This window comes from Thunnus maccoyii, chromosome 13 (assembly GCF_910596095.1).
Source record: "Thunnus maccoyii chromosome 13, fThuMac1.1, whole genome shotgun sequence".
Lineage (NCBI taxonomy): Eukaryota > Metazoa > Chordata > Actinopteri > Scombriformes > Scombridae > Thunnus > Thunnus maccoyii.
In genome coordinates this window covers 8598768-8619057 of record NC_056545.1, presented here as the reverse complement: position 1 = coordinate 8619057, position 20290 = coordinate 8598768, and the positions used below count along the sequence as shown (strand labels likewise).

The window sequence follows — 20290 nt, the reverse complement described above, 5'->3', positions numbered from 1 at the left end:
AACAAAAGTCCAGAGTTCACGTGAAAAAACGACTTTCACAAGTGAAGTTGAGGTGAAAGGCCCTAAGAAACAAGACAAACGCAATACGCTGATATATCGTCAGCTGATATATCGATCAGCTGATGTATCGGTCAGCTGATGTGTCGGTCAGCTGATGTATCGGCCTCTCACAGATAGATTGGTATCAGCATTTTTTATTATGAAATTCCCAGTGAAGTGAAGTTTAATGTTTCAGTGTCATTTTATACAGTAAAGTTAATTATTAAACTGTAAAATCTTTGTCACAAGGGTTTGATAACCACATGTGAAGGATCATTTATGTATATATTCTGTATTATGTATAAGATCATCAGCTGATAATATCGGTCGGGCCTCGGTTAAAACGTCTGTCACTTCCTGCTCTACGTGAACGTCTGCACCGCTCTAATACAGCCGTTCTCACAAAGTAGTCGTTCTTAATGACGTATTTTTCCTTTTTCTGTCATCAGACACCCGAACGTGAATAAAACAGTAATTTGACCACGTCTGAGTCTCAACTCGTCAACAGTAAAACAGGTTTCTGTCTTATTTTGAAGATCTCAGTTTAACTGTTTCCTGTGTATAGAAGCCAGTTAGAAGAAGATACAAACTTGGCTTTAATATATAAACAGGTTTTTGATTTGCTGGCTTTAAATTATCTGGAGTCAGCCAATCAATAACTACATCAGCTACTTTGATTGATCAGCTCAACTCTTCTGCAAGTCAGTGGCATCAGGGAGCGTATCGATTGATTAGAGAGGAGAAAAAAAAAAAAGACCTTGCAAACCTGCTGATCTTAATGCTGCTGTTGCAGGTGTTGATAAAATTATACTTTGACCTTGCATCACCTTTTTTTTATCTACTTTATTCAGTTTCCTTGTAATTCTTTAATTAGCAAAAAAACCCTCCAATGCGTCAAAGTCACACAAGGACGTTATCTGGAGAAATTACAATATAAAATCAACATGAGGATTTAAATCCGACAGTATGAGTAAACTATCTCAGTCTCAGTTTGGAAAGCGTGTGTGTGATGAAAGTGAATGAGTAATGCTGCTCCACCATCTGCCGTCTGAGTGCCCTCCAGCGAGTCGTTCTACCTTCCTGTGACTGCGGTTGTGTGTTTACGGCGGGCAGCTTTCACTTATCAATAGGTGTAACTGTATGAAAATGAGTCACGGTGTTGCTGTAAAGTAGAATCTATTCAGCTGACTCAAGTTCCCTGTTTAAACATGAAAAAAGCTGCTAATTACAACTTGTTTTTTTTTTTTAAATTTCCAGAGCAGTGAATGAGTGAATTATATTAACACTGACCTCCTCCTCTTCTTCCTCCTCTTCCTCCTGACCTCCAGGATCGACCAGAAGGTGTCCAACAGCCCGTACGGCTACAAGCTGCAGGAGGCGCAGGCCATCCTCAGCGAGGTGCGCTCCATCCGAGACGCCATCAGCTCCGGGGAGAAGGAGAAACAGGAGCTCATGCAGGTAAAAAAAAACCATTTATAATGTAGAAAAAAAACAAAAACTACTGACTTTGTTCGGTCCTGTTGGACTTTAGCTTGATGTCACTTAGTTAAAGCGTTTAAGTATTTATGTCAATCAATCATGAACCAGTGTGATGTGGAAGCAGGAGGCGTTTTAAACATCTATATATATGTTAGTTTATAGAATTTATTTCAGTACCAAACAGTTAAAAAGAACAAGTCTTTTACACCAGATGAAATTGAGAAATGCAGGTTTGTCGAACGTTTAAAAACCAGACGAAGTGAAAACAGCAGCGTTGTTTAAAGGCTGCTGAAAGCAGGATGTTAAGTCGATCGGCTCCTTCATGAACAAAAGAAGAAGGTAAAAGGAGACAGATAATCCCGAATACTGACATCTGATGCCGGCAGCCGCGCGGAGCAAGTCAGAAATCACAGCGAGGGAGCGAGGGAGCGAGCGAGCGACGCGCCGAGAATCTTTACACACAAAAAAAAAGGAATAAAGTTGTATAAGATGTGAACTTTATCATTATTCTGCCTGAGAGCTCTTCAGTTAGAGTTCTTCTTCTGGTCCTTTGGTTGAAGGACAGAATCAACAGCTGTCACGTTGCTCTGCTGCTTCACTTCATCAAGATGTGATCAGTCAGAAACATTTACCGCAGAGCTTGTTTCTCTTAGTGTTGGGTGGTTTTTCTGAGGATCGGGTAGATGGATAAACTCTCTCACATCTTGATATTTCTCACAGTGTGGCAGGAAGTGATTATCAGTCAAACAGAATGATAATTAACTTTGTGATTCGGTGGTTTCGTTCCGATATTTGATGTCGTTTTCTCGTTGTTTTGAGATGATTTGTTTGGTTTCTGTCCCGAAGCCCTGGTGTGTGTGTGTGTGTGTGTGTGTGTGTGTGTGTGTGTGTGTGTGAGCAGAGCTTCAGGACCAGCTGGCAGAAGAGACTCTTATCTTTGTTCAGCTATTCTTGGCACTGAAGGGCTTTTGTACTGGTCTGAGTGGTGGTGGTCATCATCATCAGTCGACCCTGGAGGAAGGTTTATTGTGTTCTTTATAAAAACGGTTGTGCTGTTTCTCACCTGAGCGACCGTGACTTCTTCCTGCAACCTGGCGAATGTGTTGTTTTCAAACAGGTTTTTTTTAACCACATTCGACCTCGCTGGAGATTGCACAAAGCCGTGAGTGGGAGTGATTTGTGAACAGCGTGAGGAGATGAAGGTGAAATACAAGCGAGGAAAAAAGGAGGCGAGTAGACGAGGGCATCGGACGACTCTCGGGGGAGTCAGAACTCGTGTTAAAACACTTTACACTTACGATGCTGTGCAGAAAAAAAAGCCAGATGCGCTAGAAGAGATTCAGTGACTCTGAGGAGGCAGATGGTGTTTTAGTGTCGCACCTCCGGCGTCGTGATGACAGCCTGTCGACTCGTGAACTTCACTTTCAGATGAGTTTTCTGGAAAGTGAAAACAATTTGGCTGATGGTCGTGACATTTTTCAAATGAATGGTTTCCTTTTGTAGACTCTTGAGTGAGTCTGAGTGGGTAAGTGAAGTCCAGCCTGTTCTCTTTATTTCTGCTCCGTGTTTGGATGATTATCTGAAGGATGTCTGTTATTTTTTGATGAATTATTTAGTCTGTAGCCAGAAAATAGTGGAAATGTGCATCCCAGAGCTAAATATGTCTTCAAATATCTTGTTTTTTGTGCAACCAACTGTCCAACACTTAAAACGGCAATGTATGAAATTACTGGTTAATGTCAGAGGTGAGGCTCGTAGTGATGAACCTACAGAGAACTATCAGAGACTCTGCAGCTCCTCTCGGCTTTACGGAGCTTTATAACGAGTTTCAGCTCGTTGTTTATCTGTCCGGCTGCAACTTTACTGTTCTGCTTCACTCTCAGCGCTCTTATAGTGTTGTTTTCAGAGAAAAAGCTCTAAAAAGCCACCGTACACTACCTGCTCAGCACCAAACAGACACAGTTAGCTGTAGACTAGCTGGTGAACATAGTGGAGCATTTAGCAGCTAAAGAGCCAGATATTTCCCTCAGGAGTTGGTAGAGAGTAAAAACAGAGCTAAAAGAGAGTGAATATTGGACTTAGATTCACCAGATGAATGATTATGTTGCTCCGTAACTGCTGGATGTGGAAATAAAGCAACTGTTTGTTCAACATATCAACTTAAAAGGTGATGATATGTCCGTGTTGTGAATGCAGGTTTTAAAAAAAATGAAATGATTTCATTTATTATTTATTTCTTTTGAGAAAACCAGTGACAGGATGACTCATCTCAGTATTTTCTCTTTGCTCTTAAACAAAAGTATGAAAGCAGACACTTGTGCTGCAATTTTCATGACAGATGTGGAACTCATATATTATATATATATATATATTATTTTGTGTCATGTTCAGGTCTCAGTGCAAACTTTTAAAGATCTTAACTGCTGCTGTCGTACAATTTTAATGAAGCTCGGAGGAGACAGTGTATCTTGTAACTACATTTTTTAGAGGTATGACGTGTTAAATTCTTGTGTCTGTCAGGCGTTTTTCTCTCTTTCTTTATCTCTGTAGTTTAATGACACTTTATTTGAACAAAAGCGAGTCCGTGTCTCCTCTTCTCTTCTCGGTTCTGACACATAAAATGTGTTTCCAAAAGGTGTTTCATATATCCAAACCCTCCTCTGCTTCTCCCCCCCACCGTCCTTTTATTATGTGTGACAGCATCGCAGTGCGGCGTTAACTCATCCATATTTCCTCCCACGGCTGCGGTCCGTATTAACGTTGCATGATGGGACTTGGAGTCTGTTCACAGGCTGCAGGTCTACACACAAACTAGTCTGCAGGGAAGTTGAAAGAGGACATTTTTGTTGGATGTAACAGTGCAGGAAGCCAAGTTTTAGATCTGTGTTGACAATATTCCAACATTCAGCCCCATAAATACATATACATTTAAAATATCAGGTCTTATCAGGCAAGTCTTTGACTGCAGATTGCTCACATTGGTTTGGATGTTCGAGGGAGGAAACTGTGTTCAATAAAACATAATCTGTTCTGTGGACTCCTTTCTCTCTCTCTCCTCCTTATCTGCAGCTGACAGCTCGGTCTGTTTGTCACGTCGTCTTTTCATGTGTGTTTATATGGCTGTTGGTGATAAGCATGTAAGCAAGTCATCCGCACAAAACCGCACTTCTTAATGTCAGACAAGAGAAATGAAGAGAGAGAGAGAGAGAGAGAGAGAGAGAGCTGCAGTTCACGAGCTTTAGCCTTGAATCAACAAAGTGCGTTAGTTTCAGTTATAAGTGAGGCAGTAACTAATTGCAGATTATCTTCTCGATAAATAGATCAATAGTTTGGTCTTTTAAAAGGTCAGGAAGAGACAGAAGAGCTGATCACTGTGATTGGAGTTCATGTGGCATTAATTGAAGGGGGAGGGTTTTAGTTCTCTTGATATCCAAAACATTTAAATACACAACAGTGTTCAGCTGAACAGCAGGAATTATGATGGGAAAGTGATGAGAAAGCAGCACAGTATGGATTTTAATGGATATGTTTATAATGTTTTAAGTCTGTCTTAAAATAGCAAGTAAAGCAGTAGAAAAGAGGTTTTCCTCGCTGTAATCATTCCTCCTGTTCATACTGGATATTAAAAGATCCTTCAAATGTGTTTTCAATGGAAGTGATGGAGGCCAAAATCCACAGTGTGTCCACACAGTCATTTAAAAGTTGATGTGAAGCTTATAAGAGGCTTCAGCAGTCTGAGTTAGTCATATCAAGTGGATATCTGACACATTTACAGTCTCTTTAGCATCAAATTCCCTCTTTGTGTTTCCCTGTTGAGCTGCAGGTGGAAGTATAGTAACAAAAAGAGGAACTTTGGCACTAAAAAGACTGTAACGTTGAAAGATATCTACTTGATTTGACTCGTTTGGACTCTGAAGAGACAGAAAAAACTGTAAGAGAGATGCTGTAGATGTGCTTACATCATAGGCCCTGCCGTAGCCTAATCCATCACTACCGTTGTGTCTGTAAAACAGTGGATAAATTGTTTTGAGCGTCACACAAACTCAGCAAAATGACCCAGCAGAGGGCTAACCGGAAGTTAGCTGGAAGTCTGCATTCATCCGGCCAGCGCGGGAACGTCAAAACCCGACTCCAGATTAAAAAACCTCTGTATTCTGTGAAATACAGAGAGATTAATCAGCATTGTGTGAACTTGTTTGGCTTGAATGTGACGGACGTTCGTTTATATGCAAAAGTTCTGCGCTGCAGGTTTAATTTAACACCGTCGTTATCACAGAGGTGGTTTGTTATTTTCTATCACATCTGAGAAGCCAAGATAAGGTGCATTCCAGTGGAGGCTTCAGATCAAACCACAGAGTCATGTTAGATATTCATCACGGCTGTAAAGATGAAAGGATCACTGCTGCTGCTGCTGCATCATCACTGTAGTTCATGAGCAACATGCTGCAAACACATTTTACAGTTTTGTCTCTTTGCAGATACTCTTTACCTGGAGAAACTCTCACCGAATGACTTTGTACAGTCAGCAGAACAAAAGCTTCAGTTCCCAGATGATCAGATAAAATATTTGGTGCAAAGGTCAAAATCAGAGAGCTCAGACAGTTTCCCTACAGTGAAGTCGAACGTTTGGTTCAGAAACTATTTAAGGTGCTCTTGATAGAAGCTGAATGTTCCACTTTATCACATCTTAACTCTTTGAGTCCGAGACTTTAATATCCGCTTTTTAAATCTCTTTATTTACAAGCTTTTAGCAGAGTCACTACATGTCACATGTTGGGATTGTCAGAATGAGTTTGGCTACTCAGAAATACCATTAGTTTGCATGTGAGGGGCTGCAGCTGACTATTATTTCCAGTATTGATTAATCTAATTATTTTCAGGATTAATCAATTAGTTGTTTGGTCCATAAAACGGTAAAAAATGTCGATCAGTGTTTCCCAAAGCTCAACACGACGTCCTCAGATGTCTTGTTTTGTCCCGACCAACAGTCCACAGTCTGTTAAGTGTCGTAGAGGACTAAAGAAACCAGAAAATATTCACATCTGAGAAGCTGGAATCAATCATTGATTATCAAAATAGTTCAGCAGTGATTTATTTAATAGTTGGCAACTAACTGATGAATCGATTAATGGTTACAGCTCTAGTTTACATGTTTTATAACAGCTTTTATTTATTTTTTTGTGCAATTTAAAATAATTTGTCCACATGTAAAATATCTGTATGTTGATAAGACACCCTGAGCCTCAATAATGTCAAAAATAAAGGATTATGTCACTTCTGTTGTTATTCTTTTGTCTTTTATTAGGATAATCTAGTTCTAAGCTTTTGAACTACAGTTCCCATAATGCTTTGAGGGATAAAGGCAGGAAGTAATGTTGCCATGGATTCAGTGTGAGTTAGCCGTTGTCTACACCTGAGCCCCGTTTCTTTAGCTTGTGTTTGTTTACATTCTGCTTAATTGTCAGCATGAAAGGTGGAGCTGAATGAACCGTTATCACTTCCTGTTTGCACTGTGACCACGAATGTTCAGAAAACTGTCACTGGATTACTGAGACACTGAAGAAAACTCTAAACCAGTGTGTTGGGATTTGATTGTGTTATGACTCAGGAAAAGGAGCTGTGCTTATTAATTAATTAACTTATTTAATAATTGCTTTCCTCTGTCTTTAGCGTCCCAGTTTCTCGCTGCAGATCATTCCCGTTGTGATTAATGTAACCTCCAGCAGCGCCGTTTGTCTCCTCTGTTCATCCAGAAACTGGCGGTGTTGAAAGACGGTTTCCAGCTGGACTCGGGTTCGCAGCAGGAGCTGTGGGGCAGCAGTCCCTCGCTCGCCAACTCGGAGCTGTCCATCCCTCGGCTCTACTCCGACGCCGGCTCCCAGACCGACATCCCCGCCGAGGTGAGTCCCAGAGAGAAGAGACGCGGTGTAGACGAAGGCCACGCAGGGCTGTAGTCCTGCTGTAGTCAAATAATTCAGTGAATCCAAGCAGGTAAAAACACGGCGGCAGCGTCAGCGAGTCCAGCAGAGCGTGGCTGTAATCCTGAAACAGAACCAGGAATGAAATATGGGACCAGTTCTCAGTTTTATCGTAAGCCGACCAAGATAAACCTTTCTGAGAACTGACAAGATCGTTTCCACACACATCAAAAACTTATCTGACCAGATTATTAATCTTGTTTACTTCCTGGTAATTTAGCTGTTTGTTTTTGTTTGTTTTGGCAAAGTTCTCCTGCAGCTGTTTATATTTAGAAAAACTTATTCCAGTTATTCTTTACTTGTTTTATTCTTTTCATTTTTGGAAATAATTTCTTGTCTCTTAGTAAAACCTCTGTGCTCTGTAGATGCTCCATGAATAAAGTTTATTATTATCATAGTTTATTAATTATACATTTTAGTATCAGGACCAAAACTCTAATATTAAATCAAAATTCCTTTGCAAAAGTTACACCACATTGCTGCCCAAGTCAAGTATGATATAGTGTTGCCAGATCATTTATGATGTTGACATTAACACTATTTACAAGTCAGAAACTCATAATTATGATAAATCCGATCAGACTTGAATGCAGCATGACGTCTGGGAACAACTCACTGACTGCAGGAGCTGAAAACATGAAGACTGATTAAAGCTCAGAGCTTCTACAGTCTCTATAAACTGACTCCTTGTGCTGTTTACACGTGTAAATATTCAGTTTGCATCATCGCAACAAAGATAAAACTTAAATAGGAAATTGGCAAAGAGAAATGTTAGAGCTCAGTTGGGATATTAATCATAAAAGGTTATTTTTGAATGAAATGGCCAGATACTCTGATTTCACCTAAACTCTCCGTTATTTCACCAACAAATACAAGATATCCAAACGTATCAGTGAACTGATATTTACTTTATTTTTCATTGTGTTGATGTTGTTTTCTGTTTGTGTTCAGTTCATGACCAGCACCAACAAACTGGCAGAGAAGGTTCGTCTGAGTCTGAAGTACGAGGAGGCCAAGAGAAGGTAGACATGACTTTGTCTAGAGGAGTGTGTGTGAATGAATGAATGAATGAATGAATGAATGAAATTTCTTATTAATTTGCAACTTTGCCCCACCTGCCTGGGTTTACAAGACACCCCAGATTTATGCAAACCAGAACCACAGTGCTGTTCACACAAACAGTCCAAAAATAGAGAAACAACTTGAACAAATTTCACAATCAAATCTTCAGACCAAACTCATAAATCACTGACTAGAACATTTACTTTATAGTTGTGGAGAAACCAGAGTAAATAACAGTTCAATGATCCACTTTGACTTCTTTTCCAGGCTTTTGAGACAAAGTTGGCAGAATTTAACCAGCCGTTCACACTTTTGATCATCTGCACACCAGAATATTTTGGGGTTTTGTTTGTTTGTCTGAAATCATCATAATTTTTATGGTATAAATGAAAACAGGAGTCAGTTTCCCTCTTATATAATCCCTCCAGTAAGTGTGAACATGTCGACCTCGGGAAGAACAGCGATCCTCGGCTGTGCATCTGTGTCTCGTCAGTTTGTGTTTGTATGTAGATTTAGATTATTTTTATTTCGAACATGTTAAAATAACAAAATAAAATATATAGGCAGCGAAAACAAAACAAAAATAACAGCAAACTTTCAGTAAGCAACACAAATAACAACACAACAAACAAAAACAACACAAGAGAATAAATATAACAACAAACAAAAACAACACAAGAGAATAAATATAACAACAAACAAAAACAACACAAGTCAAAAAGACACTCGTTCATTCTGTATCTGTTCAATATGTTATTTTTTAAAGATTTGTTTAAACTTACTTAATGTTCTGCATGTTTTCATGTCTTCACTACAGTTGTTTCCTTTTGTTGTGACACAATGAAGTTTAACATTCGTCCTCACTAATTGTTTTTTGAACATACATATTCCTCTGAAATCATATTTACTTTCCCTCATTTGAAACAAGCTTTGGATGCTGTTTTACTCTGAACATGATTTGTTTTGAAGTCAACCAGGTCCTGATATTTTAGTGTCTGTGGAATCAAACATTTCACTGTTGACTGTATTTCTGTAGGAAAAAGAAAAGACACAATTTAGACCAGTAAAAGTTAAAAATGTCGTTTTCTAAGCCAGCGAGCTAATCGATGTCTTGATTGTCAGCAAAGTTGAACAGGTGGATGATAATTGATCTGTTTCTCTTTCTCTCTTCTTGTTTTCTTCTCCTCATTCTCCTCCACGTCACTCTTCACAGGATCGCCACCATCGAGGTGCAGATCGCCAAACTGGACAGCGAGGCGTGGCCGGGGCTGCTGGACCCGGAGCGAGACCGCCTCATCCTCATCAACGAGAAGGAGGAGCTGCTGAAGGAGCTGCAGTACGTCAGTCCCCGACAACGCCTGGAGCCCAACGACGCCCAGAAGCTGGAGTCCGAGAAGAAACGTCTGGAGAGAGACCTGCAGGCCGCCAGAGACAACCAGAGCAAGGCTCTGACGGAGAGGTGAGACGGCGGCGGCGGCGGCGGCGGGGGGGGTCGACCTCTGGAGGGCTGCGGTGTTTTTATGTTTATTAAAGCTTCATGTCTGAAGGTGGACAGAAGAACAGTCAGAGAGAAGGTTACTGATCCTCCTCTACTCTCCACTCCTCTCCACTCCACTCCTCTCCACTCCTCTCCTCTCCTCTCCTCTCCTCTCCTCTCCTCCTCTACTCTCCACTCTTCTCTTCTCCACTCCTCTCCTCTCCTCTCCTCTCCTCTCCTCTCCTTTCCTTTCCTTTCCTCTCCTCTCCTTTCCTTTCCTCTCCTCTCCTCTCCTCTCCTCTCCTCTCCTCTCCTCTCCTCTCTCCTCTCCTTGTCTCCTCTCCTCTCTCCTCCTACTTTATCCCCCTCTGTCTACTTTCCATCTTTCTTTTTCTTCAGTCTTTTATACCTTTTATGTTTTCTCTGTTCCTACTCACCTAAATCTCTCTTTCACCTCCTCTTTCCTCGTCTCGTCTCCTCTCACCTCCTCTTGCTTCATCTCCTTGACTCCTCTCCTACCTCCATGTTTTCTGTCTTCTCCTACATGTCTTTCACCTGTTTTTCTCCTCTAGTTTTCTTCTGCCTTCTTCTTTCCTGAAAACAGCAAACCTGCATCCCTCTCTCTCTCCCCCTCCCCTCCTCCTCCTCCTCCTCCTCCTCTCCTCCTCTCTCTCGTTCTCTAACAGGACTCTTGTTGTTCAGGCTGCCTGAGCTCAGTCTCTCTTTGTGTTTCGTCTCTTGTTCCTGTAACATGAGAGAGGCTGCAGAGCCTCGTCACAAAGGGAACCTCTTGTGGTCCACATACACACCTATACACACACACACACACACACACACACACACACACACACACACACACACACACACACACACCGTTCACAGGTAACAGAGTTGTCAAAACGCACACGTACATAAGAAATATGCACACACAGACGTGTATTTAGTGTCTGCAGCTTCTGAAAATGTCAAATTCACTAACTTTAAGACTTTTCAGTTATCCTGTCAAATTTAACTGAATTATGAAGTGAACAAAAGTCATTAAGTAGTGAAAATGATGAAGATTTAATAGTTAAGATGTCAAAAAAGGGACAACAAAACGAAAAAGAAGAAGAGAGAGAAACGCCAAGCGAGAAATCAGGTCAAATAAAACACCTGTGTGGCTGTTTAGACCCTTTTTAAACAAGTCCCGTTTTTGTTATTTAGCCTTGTACTGACCTCTGAATCACTGAGCACATTTGACATCAGCCTTCAAACGGGAGAATCGGCAGCTTTTAATCGTGTTACATCATAGATCGGGTTTTAGACAAGAGATTTGATGACGTCACCTTGAGCCTGAGAAATGTCTCGCATTCATTCACTGTTTCCTGATGTTTGTAGACCAAACAATTAGTAGATTAATGGATATTGCAAGTAATCATTAGGTGCAGCCCTAATTCAATTGTTGTGCTCATTGATGGCTATTTCCCCAGTTAGAGAAACAATGAGCCAAAGAGAACTTTGGCAACATGTGATCTTCCTGTGGATACAGACTGAAATCATGTGAATCAGCGTCTTTCTTCGATTGACATGACAGACATTAAGCTCCTAGCAATCACTACATCATTCAGAATCAATAATAAACCTGTTTAAAACAGAAATCCGCTGCCAGGAACACAATGTCAGACTGACTAATGAAGTAGAGCCAAATGACTCTTAAAGCCACACCTTGTTTTCTGTTGAACCCGTAACCACTTCGTCACCACTAAGGCGGCTATTTTTGGATGCTAGCGCTCAGACAATACTGAGCTTCAGTGCTGTTTTTGCTCTCAACCAACTCCTGAAGGAAATATCTGGCTCTTTAGCTGATAAATGCTCCACTATGTTCACCAGCTAGTCTACAGCTAACTGTGTCTAGTTGTTGTTTGGTGCTGAGCAGGTAGTCTACAGTAGCTTTTTAGAGCTTTTTCTCTGAAAACGACGCTATGAGAGACGCTGAGAGTGAAGCAAAACAGTAAAGTTGCAGCCGGACGGATAAACAAGGAGCTGAAACTCATCATTAAGCTCCATAAAGCCGAGAGGAGCTGCAGAGTCTGTAGGTTCAACACAACGAGCCACAACTAACACATCACACACTGACAGATCAGACGTTGGTATAAAGATACTGATCGTAGCTTCTTTAATGTATATAAACATGTTTTTTCTACTAATACTGGCTAAAACTAAAATTTTGGTATTCTCTAAACAGAAGGGGAAGAGTCCCAAAGTCACATGAAGAACATGGAGTTAACATAAAACACACACACACACACACACACACACACACACACACACACACACACACACACACACACAGCTGTCTGTAACCTGATCAAAAGCTTCCTCTCTTCTTCGACCCGTTTCCACCCAAACGGTGGATCATATTAACGGCCGTTCACGGAGCCGTTTCCTCCTGACAAAGCTCATACAATCAGATGACACCGCTGTCACCCTGAACACAAAGCAGCTGCTCACAATAACCAAACACATCACCGCCGCCGCCGTCGTGTCATATTTGTTAACGTGAAGTTCTCACACCCGCAGGCGTTTGAAGTGACGGGAGGATCATGTTCAGTGTCTTTCTTTTTATTCCTGAATCTGAAGCAGCTGACAGACGGATTTGATTAGAGGAGAAGTTGCTTTTGTTTATTTTGACATAAAGGTTGTTTATTTTCATCATTTCAGGTTGCGGCTTCACTGCAAGAGGAACAAGCTGGTCAGAGAGCTGGAGGAGATGGTTCGACTGGCCACGTCACTACACACTCAACTCAAAAGGTTCGTTATCTTAAAGGATAATTACTGTTTAGTGTTATTTATTTTTTTTTCCCCCATCATTTCTATTCAGTAATAATAAGATTGTACTCATAGAGTTAATATCTGACATCTGGGAACGCCGTGACATCACTAAAAAGAAGTCAGATGATCACACAAGTCGTAAAGAAGAGTTATCTAAATTATTCCCCAAACCGTCTGTCGTAAACATCTTTCACAAGTTTTCAGTTTTACCTCCAAATAAACAAATAAACAGGTTTAAAATCTGGATCAACAGTTTGTTTACACTGATACTGATGCATAAAGTTGCTTCTTTTTGTCTTTACCTCTTCCTGCGTGTGTGACGGAGGACGATATTAACCTCACAGTTTATATCACTGATAATAGTGACAGCCTGCAGTCTCTGCGTTGTGTTGTGATGATGATGATGATGATGATGGTGGACTAACAGCTGACAGTTAGTAACATCAGTCGACTCAAACGAAGACGCTCAGACGCTCCGATGTCGTTTCAGTGATGTCTGTTTATTGCTTACAAGCCCGGTCTGTAAAACTATTCAACATCAAAGGAAACTTACAAAACTAATAAATGATTTCTGTGACGAAGCTTAATAACCGTTAAATAACAAATGACAGGTTTAACCTTGACCAGGATCAATAACTCACTATATTACAGATTATTGATACAGATGAATCAGTTCACATTGATAATCACTCTGAATGTCAATATCATTATAATTATGTCAGCTATACATTATTATTTACAGGTTTCCATTTATACAAGCCCGGTCTGACTTGTTGCCCCGGTGATGGGCTTTATAGCTGCATGGTTACCATGGATACTATGTAGCCAAGTATTAAATATAAGATAACAGCATAAAATAATGAAAATAACAAATATGTACAACTATTAAATGAAGGTAAAATTACTGACAATATTATATTCTTATATTAAAATATTTAGCTGTCAGACATTGTGACCATTTAAAGCTCAACTAATGTATTTAATGTAACATGCAGGAGGCAGATGTTACACATGTGCGGTAAGATTTAGCCTTCGTAGTTTCTCTAGAACTCGATTTTCTGCACTTTTCTTTAAGAGGTAATTTTTAAAATAACAAATACTTTTTTCTGACGTGATTAACATGCTTGATAAAGAAGAACGAGGGTGTTACATCTTATTAACGACAAAGTTAAACAACAGGATGGAGGAGAAAAAAACAGCGGTCTGTTGAAGAAGCATGTAATCATGTTCAGTGAAGCTTTGTCCGTCTGCTTCATGCACACACAGACAACAGCGAGTTCAACACAGACTCTAAACACCGCTGCTGTTTGCAACACTAATAATCCTCCAGCAGTTACATGTTATAACGCACAGTCTCATAAATCTAAGCCTGTAAAGCTATAAAGTCTAACAAGGATGCTGTGTGAATATCAACACTTACAGTTAAGACTTTCTGTGCAGTTGCAGCCTCATGATCTTAATCACTTCCACACAGAAACAGGTTTATAAACTCAGTATCAGCTGATATCAGAGCTGCAACAATTAGTCGATTAATCAGTTAGTAGATCAACAGAAAATTAAGCGGCAGCTATTCTGATAATTGATTGATAATTTTTCAAGCAAAAAAGGTCAAATATTCTTTGGTTTCAACTCGTCAGATGTGAAGATTTGCTGCTTTTCTTTGACATGTTATGTGACTGTAAATTTAAAATCTGTAGCTTTTGGTCTGTTGGTCGGACAAAACGAGCAAATTTAAGACATCAACGAGGGATCTGAGAAATAAATGAATCTAGAAACTAACTGAACTGGTATCTAGAGGAGGAAAAAGTCAGATTCGTGGATCTTCACAGTTTACCTGCTGTTAACTCGGTGATAAGATCTTCCTTCAATCTGGAAACAACAAAGTGACGTCACGAAGGCCTGATTTAGACAAACATGTTACATAAAAAACACAACAACATAACAGACAGAAACATTATTTCTCTGACTATTAAACTTCAAAAGTCCAAACGCTGGTAGTTCACCGAGGTTAATCTGTTCTTTTATCTTCAGTAATGTCGACATAGTTCATTGAGGAACAATGTGGGAGCGAAGGCGTCGACCAGAAACTTGCACATGTTCCAAAGTCAACACATTTTTTGCAAAACTCTTAAATGAGTTTCTGTATTGCATCACAGCACACTTAACAGGTTAATAAGCTCACAAAAATATGTGTTTAATGTCTGTTTAATCATGTACACATGTTGATTTTATTCATCTTTAAGCAGCCATTGACAATATATTTGGTGGAGCGCTAGATGATAAACGGAAAAAAAGGATCATTTAGTTATTAGTTTCAAAGCAGAGCAGAGTTGAGAGGAGGCTCAGACAGTATTTAACCTTTAATGACCAAACATTTGCTGAAGATAAAAGCCATTTTGTTCTCCTCGTCTTTTTCATTTCAGTCAGGATCTCTCCGCAAATCAAATTTTCCGGGTCAAATCGAACGCTCGAACATATCAGAACATCCTCGGGAATGACGTTTTTATGAGATGATGCAAAGTTGCTGTAAGAGCCGCACAGCTCTCCTTTTAATGTTTAAGATTCATGTCGAGGTTTTTTTTAAGTTCAATAACAACATGACATGAACAGATTCAGTCCTCTCCTCTGTGTTTCTGCTCTCGTCTGACGGCCCGTCTGTTCTCCTGCCCGGTCTGACGGGGCATCAAACGTCTCGCCGCTTTAATTAAGAGAGAGCTGCTGGTACAGAGTCAGGAGGGTGTGAGGAGGCGGCTACAAGAGGGCCGAGATGATGAAGAGAAGGAGGGAAAGGAAATGAAAGGAGGATGAAGGACCGACAGAGGAGTCCCTCAAGTAGTCCAGCATTTAATGTTAATAAGGTTTGATGCTTTTAAGTGTGATGAGTTTCTACTGTTAGCAGTCATCTCGCCCCCCCCACACGCTGCCGGGCTCCACACTGCTCTCTGCTTTGTGAAACAATAAAGAATCCTGTTCCTAAAAGGCAGGAATATTAAAATATATATATATATATATATAGACTAAGCTGCTGCTCTTATCTAAAGCAACTTACAAGTGCAGCAGCAGATCAGATCAGTTACAAACTACATTTGAAAACTCTACTAAGAGCAGGTTGTTGAAAGAATATTATCAGGCTGAATTATATATATATATATATATTATATATATATTTTGGATTGAAATATTTCCCTTTCAGTCGATTGAACAAGTTTAACTGAATTTAGGTTGTGAGTGTTCAAAATGGGAAACAACTTTGGAGCTGCAGTGCGGGACTTTTGTCTCCCCCTTCTGGTATTATGAGTAATTACAAAAACACTGTCGGTGCCTGCATGAGGTGATCCGCACCCACCCCATCTACCCCCCCATCTAACCCCCCCCCCCCATATCGTCCCCCGGAGCGCTCTGTTTGATGGAGTTGTCAGATGAGGTAATCATGTATTCGTAGCCTGTTTTCCACCACATAAAATGTGAACTTCCAGCACTTCTGGTGCGTCAACGTGGGAAAGTCACCAAAGACATCACATTTAAAAACATTTAGGCTTAATCAGCGCTACGTGAACTCGTTTGGGAAGGGTTTGAATGTAACGGACGTTCGTTTATATGTAAAAGTGTGGTTAGTGGTTTCATTTGAAGTGTGTTTATTTGTGTTGCACTTTGCATACACGTAAGAAAAACATTAAAATACATACATATACATACAGAAACGAATGTGAATTCATCAGCCAAATGTATTTATAAGTCTGCATTTCATAAAGAGAATGTGCAGACTGACAGCTTGAGTTGCACTTTGTTACTTGGCAACGACAGTTTAGAAACAGTAGAAGTCTTTGATTAAATTGTCTCATTTAGGATCGTAACTCCTTCTCTTTGCGTCTCCTTCTCTCCTCCAGCTTGTCGACCAGCACTCTGTCCTGCTCGTCCGGCAGCAGTCGAGGCTCTCTGACATCCAGCCACTGCTCGCTGGCCACCACCTCCAGCATGGGCTCCACTTCCTCCCTCAGTTTCACCGACATCTACCTGGAGCAGCCCGAGCTGGCCGACCCGGACTTCCAGAACAAGCTGGACAGCCTCCTGCAGGAGGGCGGCCAGGGAGGCTACCGGCCCTCCAGCTCCATCACCACCATACACGAACACGAGGTGGTGACGGGCTGCGGGGGGGGGGAGGGACGGCGGCAGGCCTGAGGGCAAAACATTAGGGGTTGGAGGAGACGCGGGGTGTCCTGCTGGAGGAGGTACAGGAACAGGAGGAGGAGGAGGAGGAGGAGGAGGGGAGGCGGGGTCGTCCAGGATCCAGGCGCTCAGACTTTCAGAAACCCCTCGCTCCATGAGCTCCTTGTCGCCGCGGTCGTCTCTCTCCTCGCTGTCGCCGCCGTGCTCGCCGCTGGTCACAGACACTAGTTTCCTGTCTGGCGAGGCCTTCGCCGGCCAGACGGGGCCCGGCGGGTTGGGACTGGATCTGGAGCTCCACAGCAGGCTAGCAGAGCTGGAGCTCAGCCTGGACTCTCAGGAGCAGCAGCGGCGGGAGGAGCACGGAGGTCCCGGCGGGCTGGACGAGAAGCAGAACCACAACGCCACGCTGGGAGAGGAGGTCAAAGGTAAACAGGAAATATTTATTCCTTCACTCTGTGTCTTCTTCTATTTCGTCTAGTTTGATAACTGAGCGTCCAGACAGATATCCAGCTTCAGAGAGTCGTTTAAAAGGATCATTAAATAGTTGCAGTTAATTGTTACAGCTCTACAAATAATGTGAAATATGTTATTTTGTGGGTTAATAATGATCCTTTAGCAAGAGATCTAGATGAGGATCATTTTCTCGATTAGCTGATTAGTCGTTTGGTTCATGAAATGTCAGAAAATTGTGAAAAACGTCAGTTACTGATCCTCAAGAACCAAATGATGTACTTAAATGTTCCTTCTTTGTCTCAAGCAGCAGTCCACAACCCAGAGCTGTTCAGTTTACTGTCATAGAGGACTAAAGAAACCAGATGAAAGCGTGTCAGTACTGTAAAAACATGCACGTTTCCCATAAACGCTGCACGAGGTGACAACATGTCAGACTTTTATGTTTACAGCTTGTTCCGCTGCCCCCATGTGTGACGCTTCTTTAAAAGCTTTTATGTAGCAGCTTTCATTCACGCTGAAGGAAGAAACAAAGGACCGAGCAGCTCTCCGACATCTATCAGTCACATCCATGATCCTCCATCTGATCCTCTATCTGATCCTGATCCTCCATCTGATCCTGATCCTCCATCTGATCCTGATCCTCCTCACATCTCAACAACACTAAAATTATTTTTGCATAACAACCGTAATAACCGTAATAAGGAGGGCTGCCGGATAACGACACGAATGATAATCCCAGTTAATAACACAAGAAAAATAATCAGGATGAATGATCTGCAATAAGAGAGAGAGAGAGAGAGAGAGAGAGAGAGAGAGAGAGAGAGACTATAGGAGGAGACGCTGATGATGTAACAGCTTCATCTCTGTTACACCAGACGTCACAGAAAACACTCCAACTTTATTGGAAAGTAGGATACCAGGAATGAGAAATTTAATATTGAGCGTGAAACCTGATGTTGCTGGTGGGAGCAGTGAGGAGGAAGAGGAGGAGGTGAAGGGGAGGAAGGTGTTGGATTACAGAGCCGCAGGGTCACCTCTGTGTGTGTGTGTGTGTGTGTGTGTGTGTGTGTGTGTGTTTGAACTTGTTTGAATTGTATTTGACATGTTTATTTATTTACGTCCATGTCAGTAAAAGGTGTTTCAGATTAATCTGTTAATGTGAAACTGTCACTAAAAGTGAATTATTTAAGTAAAGATTGAAATTGAAACGAATGAAATTAGAAAATCGACATAAAATTGATCAACAACAAGTTTGATAATAATTGTTTTAAATCATCTTTTCAAGCCAAAAAGGTCAAAGATGTTTCCACCTTCTCAAGTGTGCAGATATTCAGCTTTTCTCTCTTTAATATAATAGTAAACTGGATGTTTTTATTTTCTGAACTTTTATAGATTAAACAAACAATTGGAAAAATTGTAGAGATGAACTGAGAACAGAAATGATTATTAGTAATTATTTATATTTAATTAACATATTATTTTAAGAGCCTATAAGTGATAATTTTATAATAATGTAAGAAATGACAGTGTGTAATGTGTTGGTCGTTGGTTATTATCAGTGACTCTGCAGCTCCTCTCGTCTTTACGGAGCTTTATAACGAGTTTCAGCTCGTTGTTTATCTGTTCGGCTGCAACTTTACTGTTCTGCTTCACTCTCAGCGTCTCATCGTGTTGTTTTCAGAGTAAAAGCTCTAAAAAGCCGCTGTACACTACCTGCTCAGCACCAAACAGCAAACAGACACAGTTAGCTGTAGACTAGCTGGTGAACATAGTGGAGCATTTAGCAGCTAAAGAGCCAGATATTTCCCTCAGGAGTTGGTAGAGAGCAAAAACAGAAGCTAAAAGAGAGTGAATATTGGACTTAGATTCACCAGGTGGACAGAAACACGACTCCACATGAATGATAATGTTGCTCCGTAACTGCTGGATGTGGAAATAAGCAACTGATTCGCCAACAAGTTCAACATATTGACTTAAAAACTGACGATGTATCAGTGTTGGCTGAGGATGAGTCCTAGTGACTTTAGCGCCACCAGCAGGTCAAAGTTTTCACTTATCCTGTGAAATATCTCAACATCTACCGGATGGATCGGCACAAAATTTGAGTCGCACATTCATGTCAATAAATCTAAATGACTTTGATGATCCGCCTGCTTTTCCTTTAGCACCACCGTGATGTTGAAATTTGGTTCACGTGTTCATGTCTTCCTCAGGATGAGTTGTAGTAACTTGATGTTTTCTCTTTATGGTTTTTAGACTAAATACCTGCAGAACTGTACTTGCAAACGTTAGCATGCTAAACATTACGTTAGCTTAAAACACCTCTATGCTCAAGAACAGCCTCTCAGAGCTGCTCTCATTTTTTACATTAATGATTATTGATGTTAATACGTTATTCTATATATTTATTATCGTCAACAAATAACATGAAAAAACCCAAACCAACAAAGTGTTAGTCTGTCTCTCAGTAATACTTTCTGACTCCTCTACTCTATCTGTGGCCCGTTGGTTCCTACTGGAGACGTAAATCTTTAAAAACAGTGTCATTTAAAAAAAACAACTAGTTTTTAACAAGCAAACAGTTATAACATTTGTTGACAATTAGAAACACCTTTTATTAATCTACACATATTTTCATCCACTCTTTCCTTCCTCTGTGGTCTTCAGACTCGGCTCCCCAGCTGCGAGGGACGGGGGCGGGGCCAAAGAAGATGGGCGTGACCTCGGCGGTGTCTGACGAATCAGTGGCCGGTGACAGCGGCGTGTACGAGCCCTCGGAGCGCAAGTACGGATTTTACTTTAAATTCATTCTGTAAGAGTAATA

The 20290-nt window shown here is 41.0% G+C and overlaps 1 protein-coding gene across 1 annotated transcript in view; it reads left to right on the top strand.

The window, feature by feature from the left end:
• Positions 1–20290, top strand: part of wwc1 (WW and C2 domain containing 1) — a 61808-nt gene that overhangs the window by 29174 nt on the left and 12344 nt on the right. Inside the window, exons 6-13 of the mRNA XM_042430799.1 lie at positions 1368–1497; positions 7272–7418; positions 8448–8518; positions 9772–10017; positions 12736–12825; positions 16734–16990; positions 17073–17438; positions 20134–20251. Coding sequence (XP_042286733.1) covers positions 1368–1497; positions 7272–7418; positions 8448–8518; positions 9772–10017; positions 12736–12825; positions 16734–16990; positions 17073–17438; positions 20134–20251 — 1425 coding nt within the window. The remainder of the gene's footprint in view (positions 1–1367; positions 1498–7271; positions 7419–8447; positions 8519–9771; positions 10018–12735; positions 12826–16733; positions 16991–17072; positions 17439–20133; positions 20252–20290) is intronic.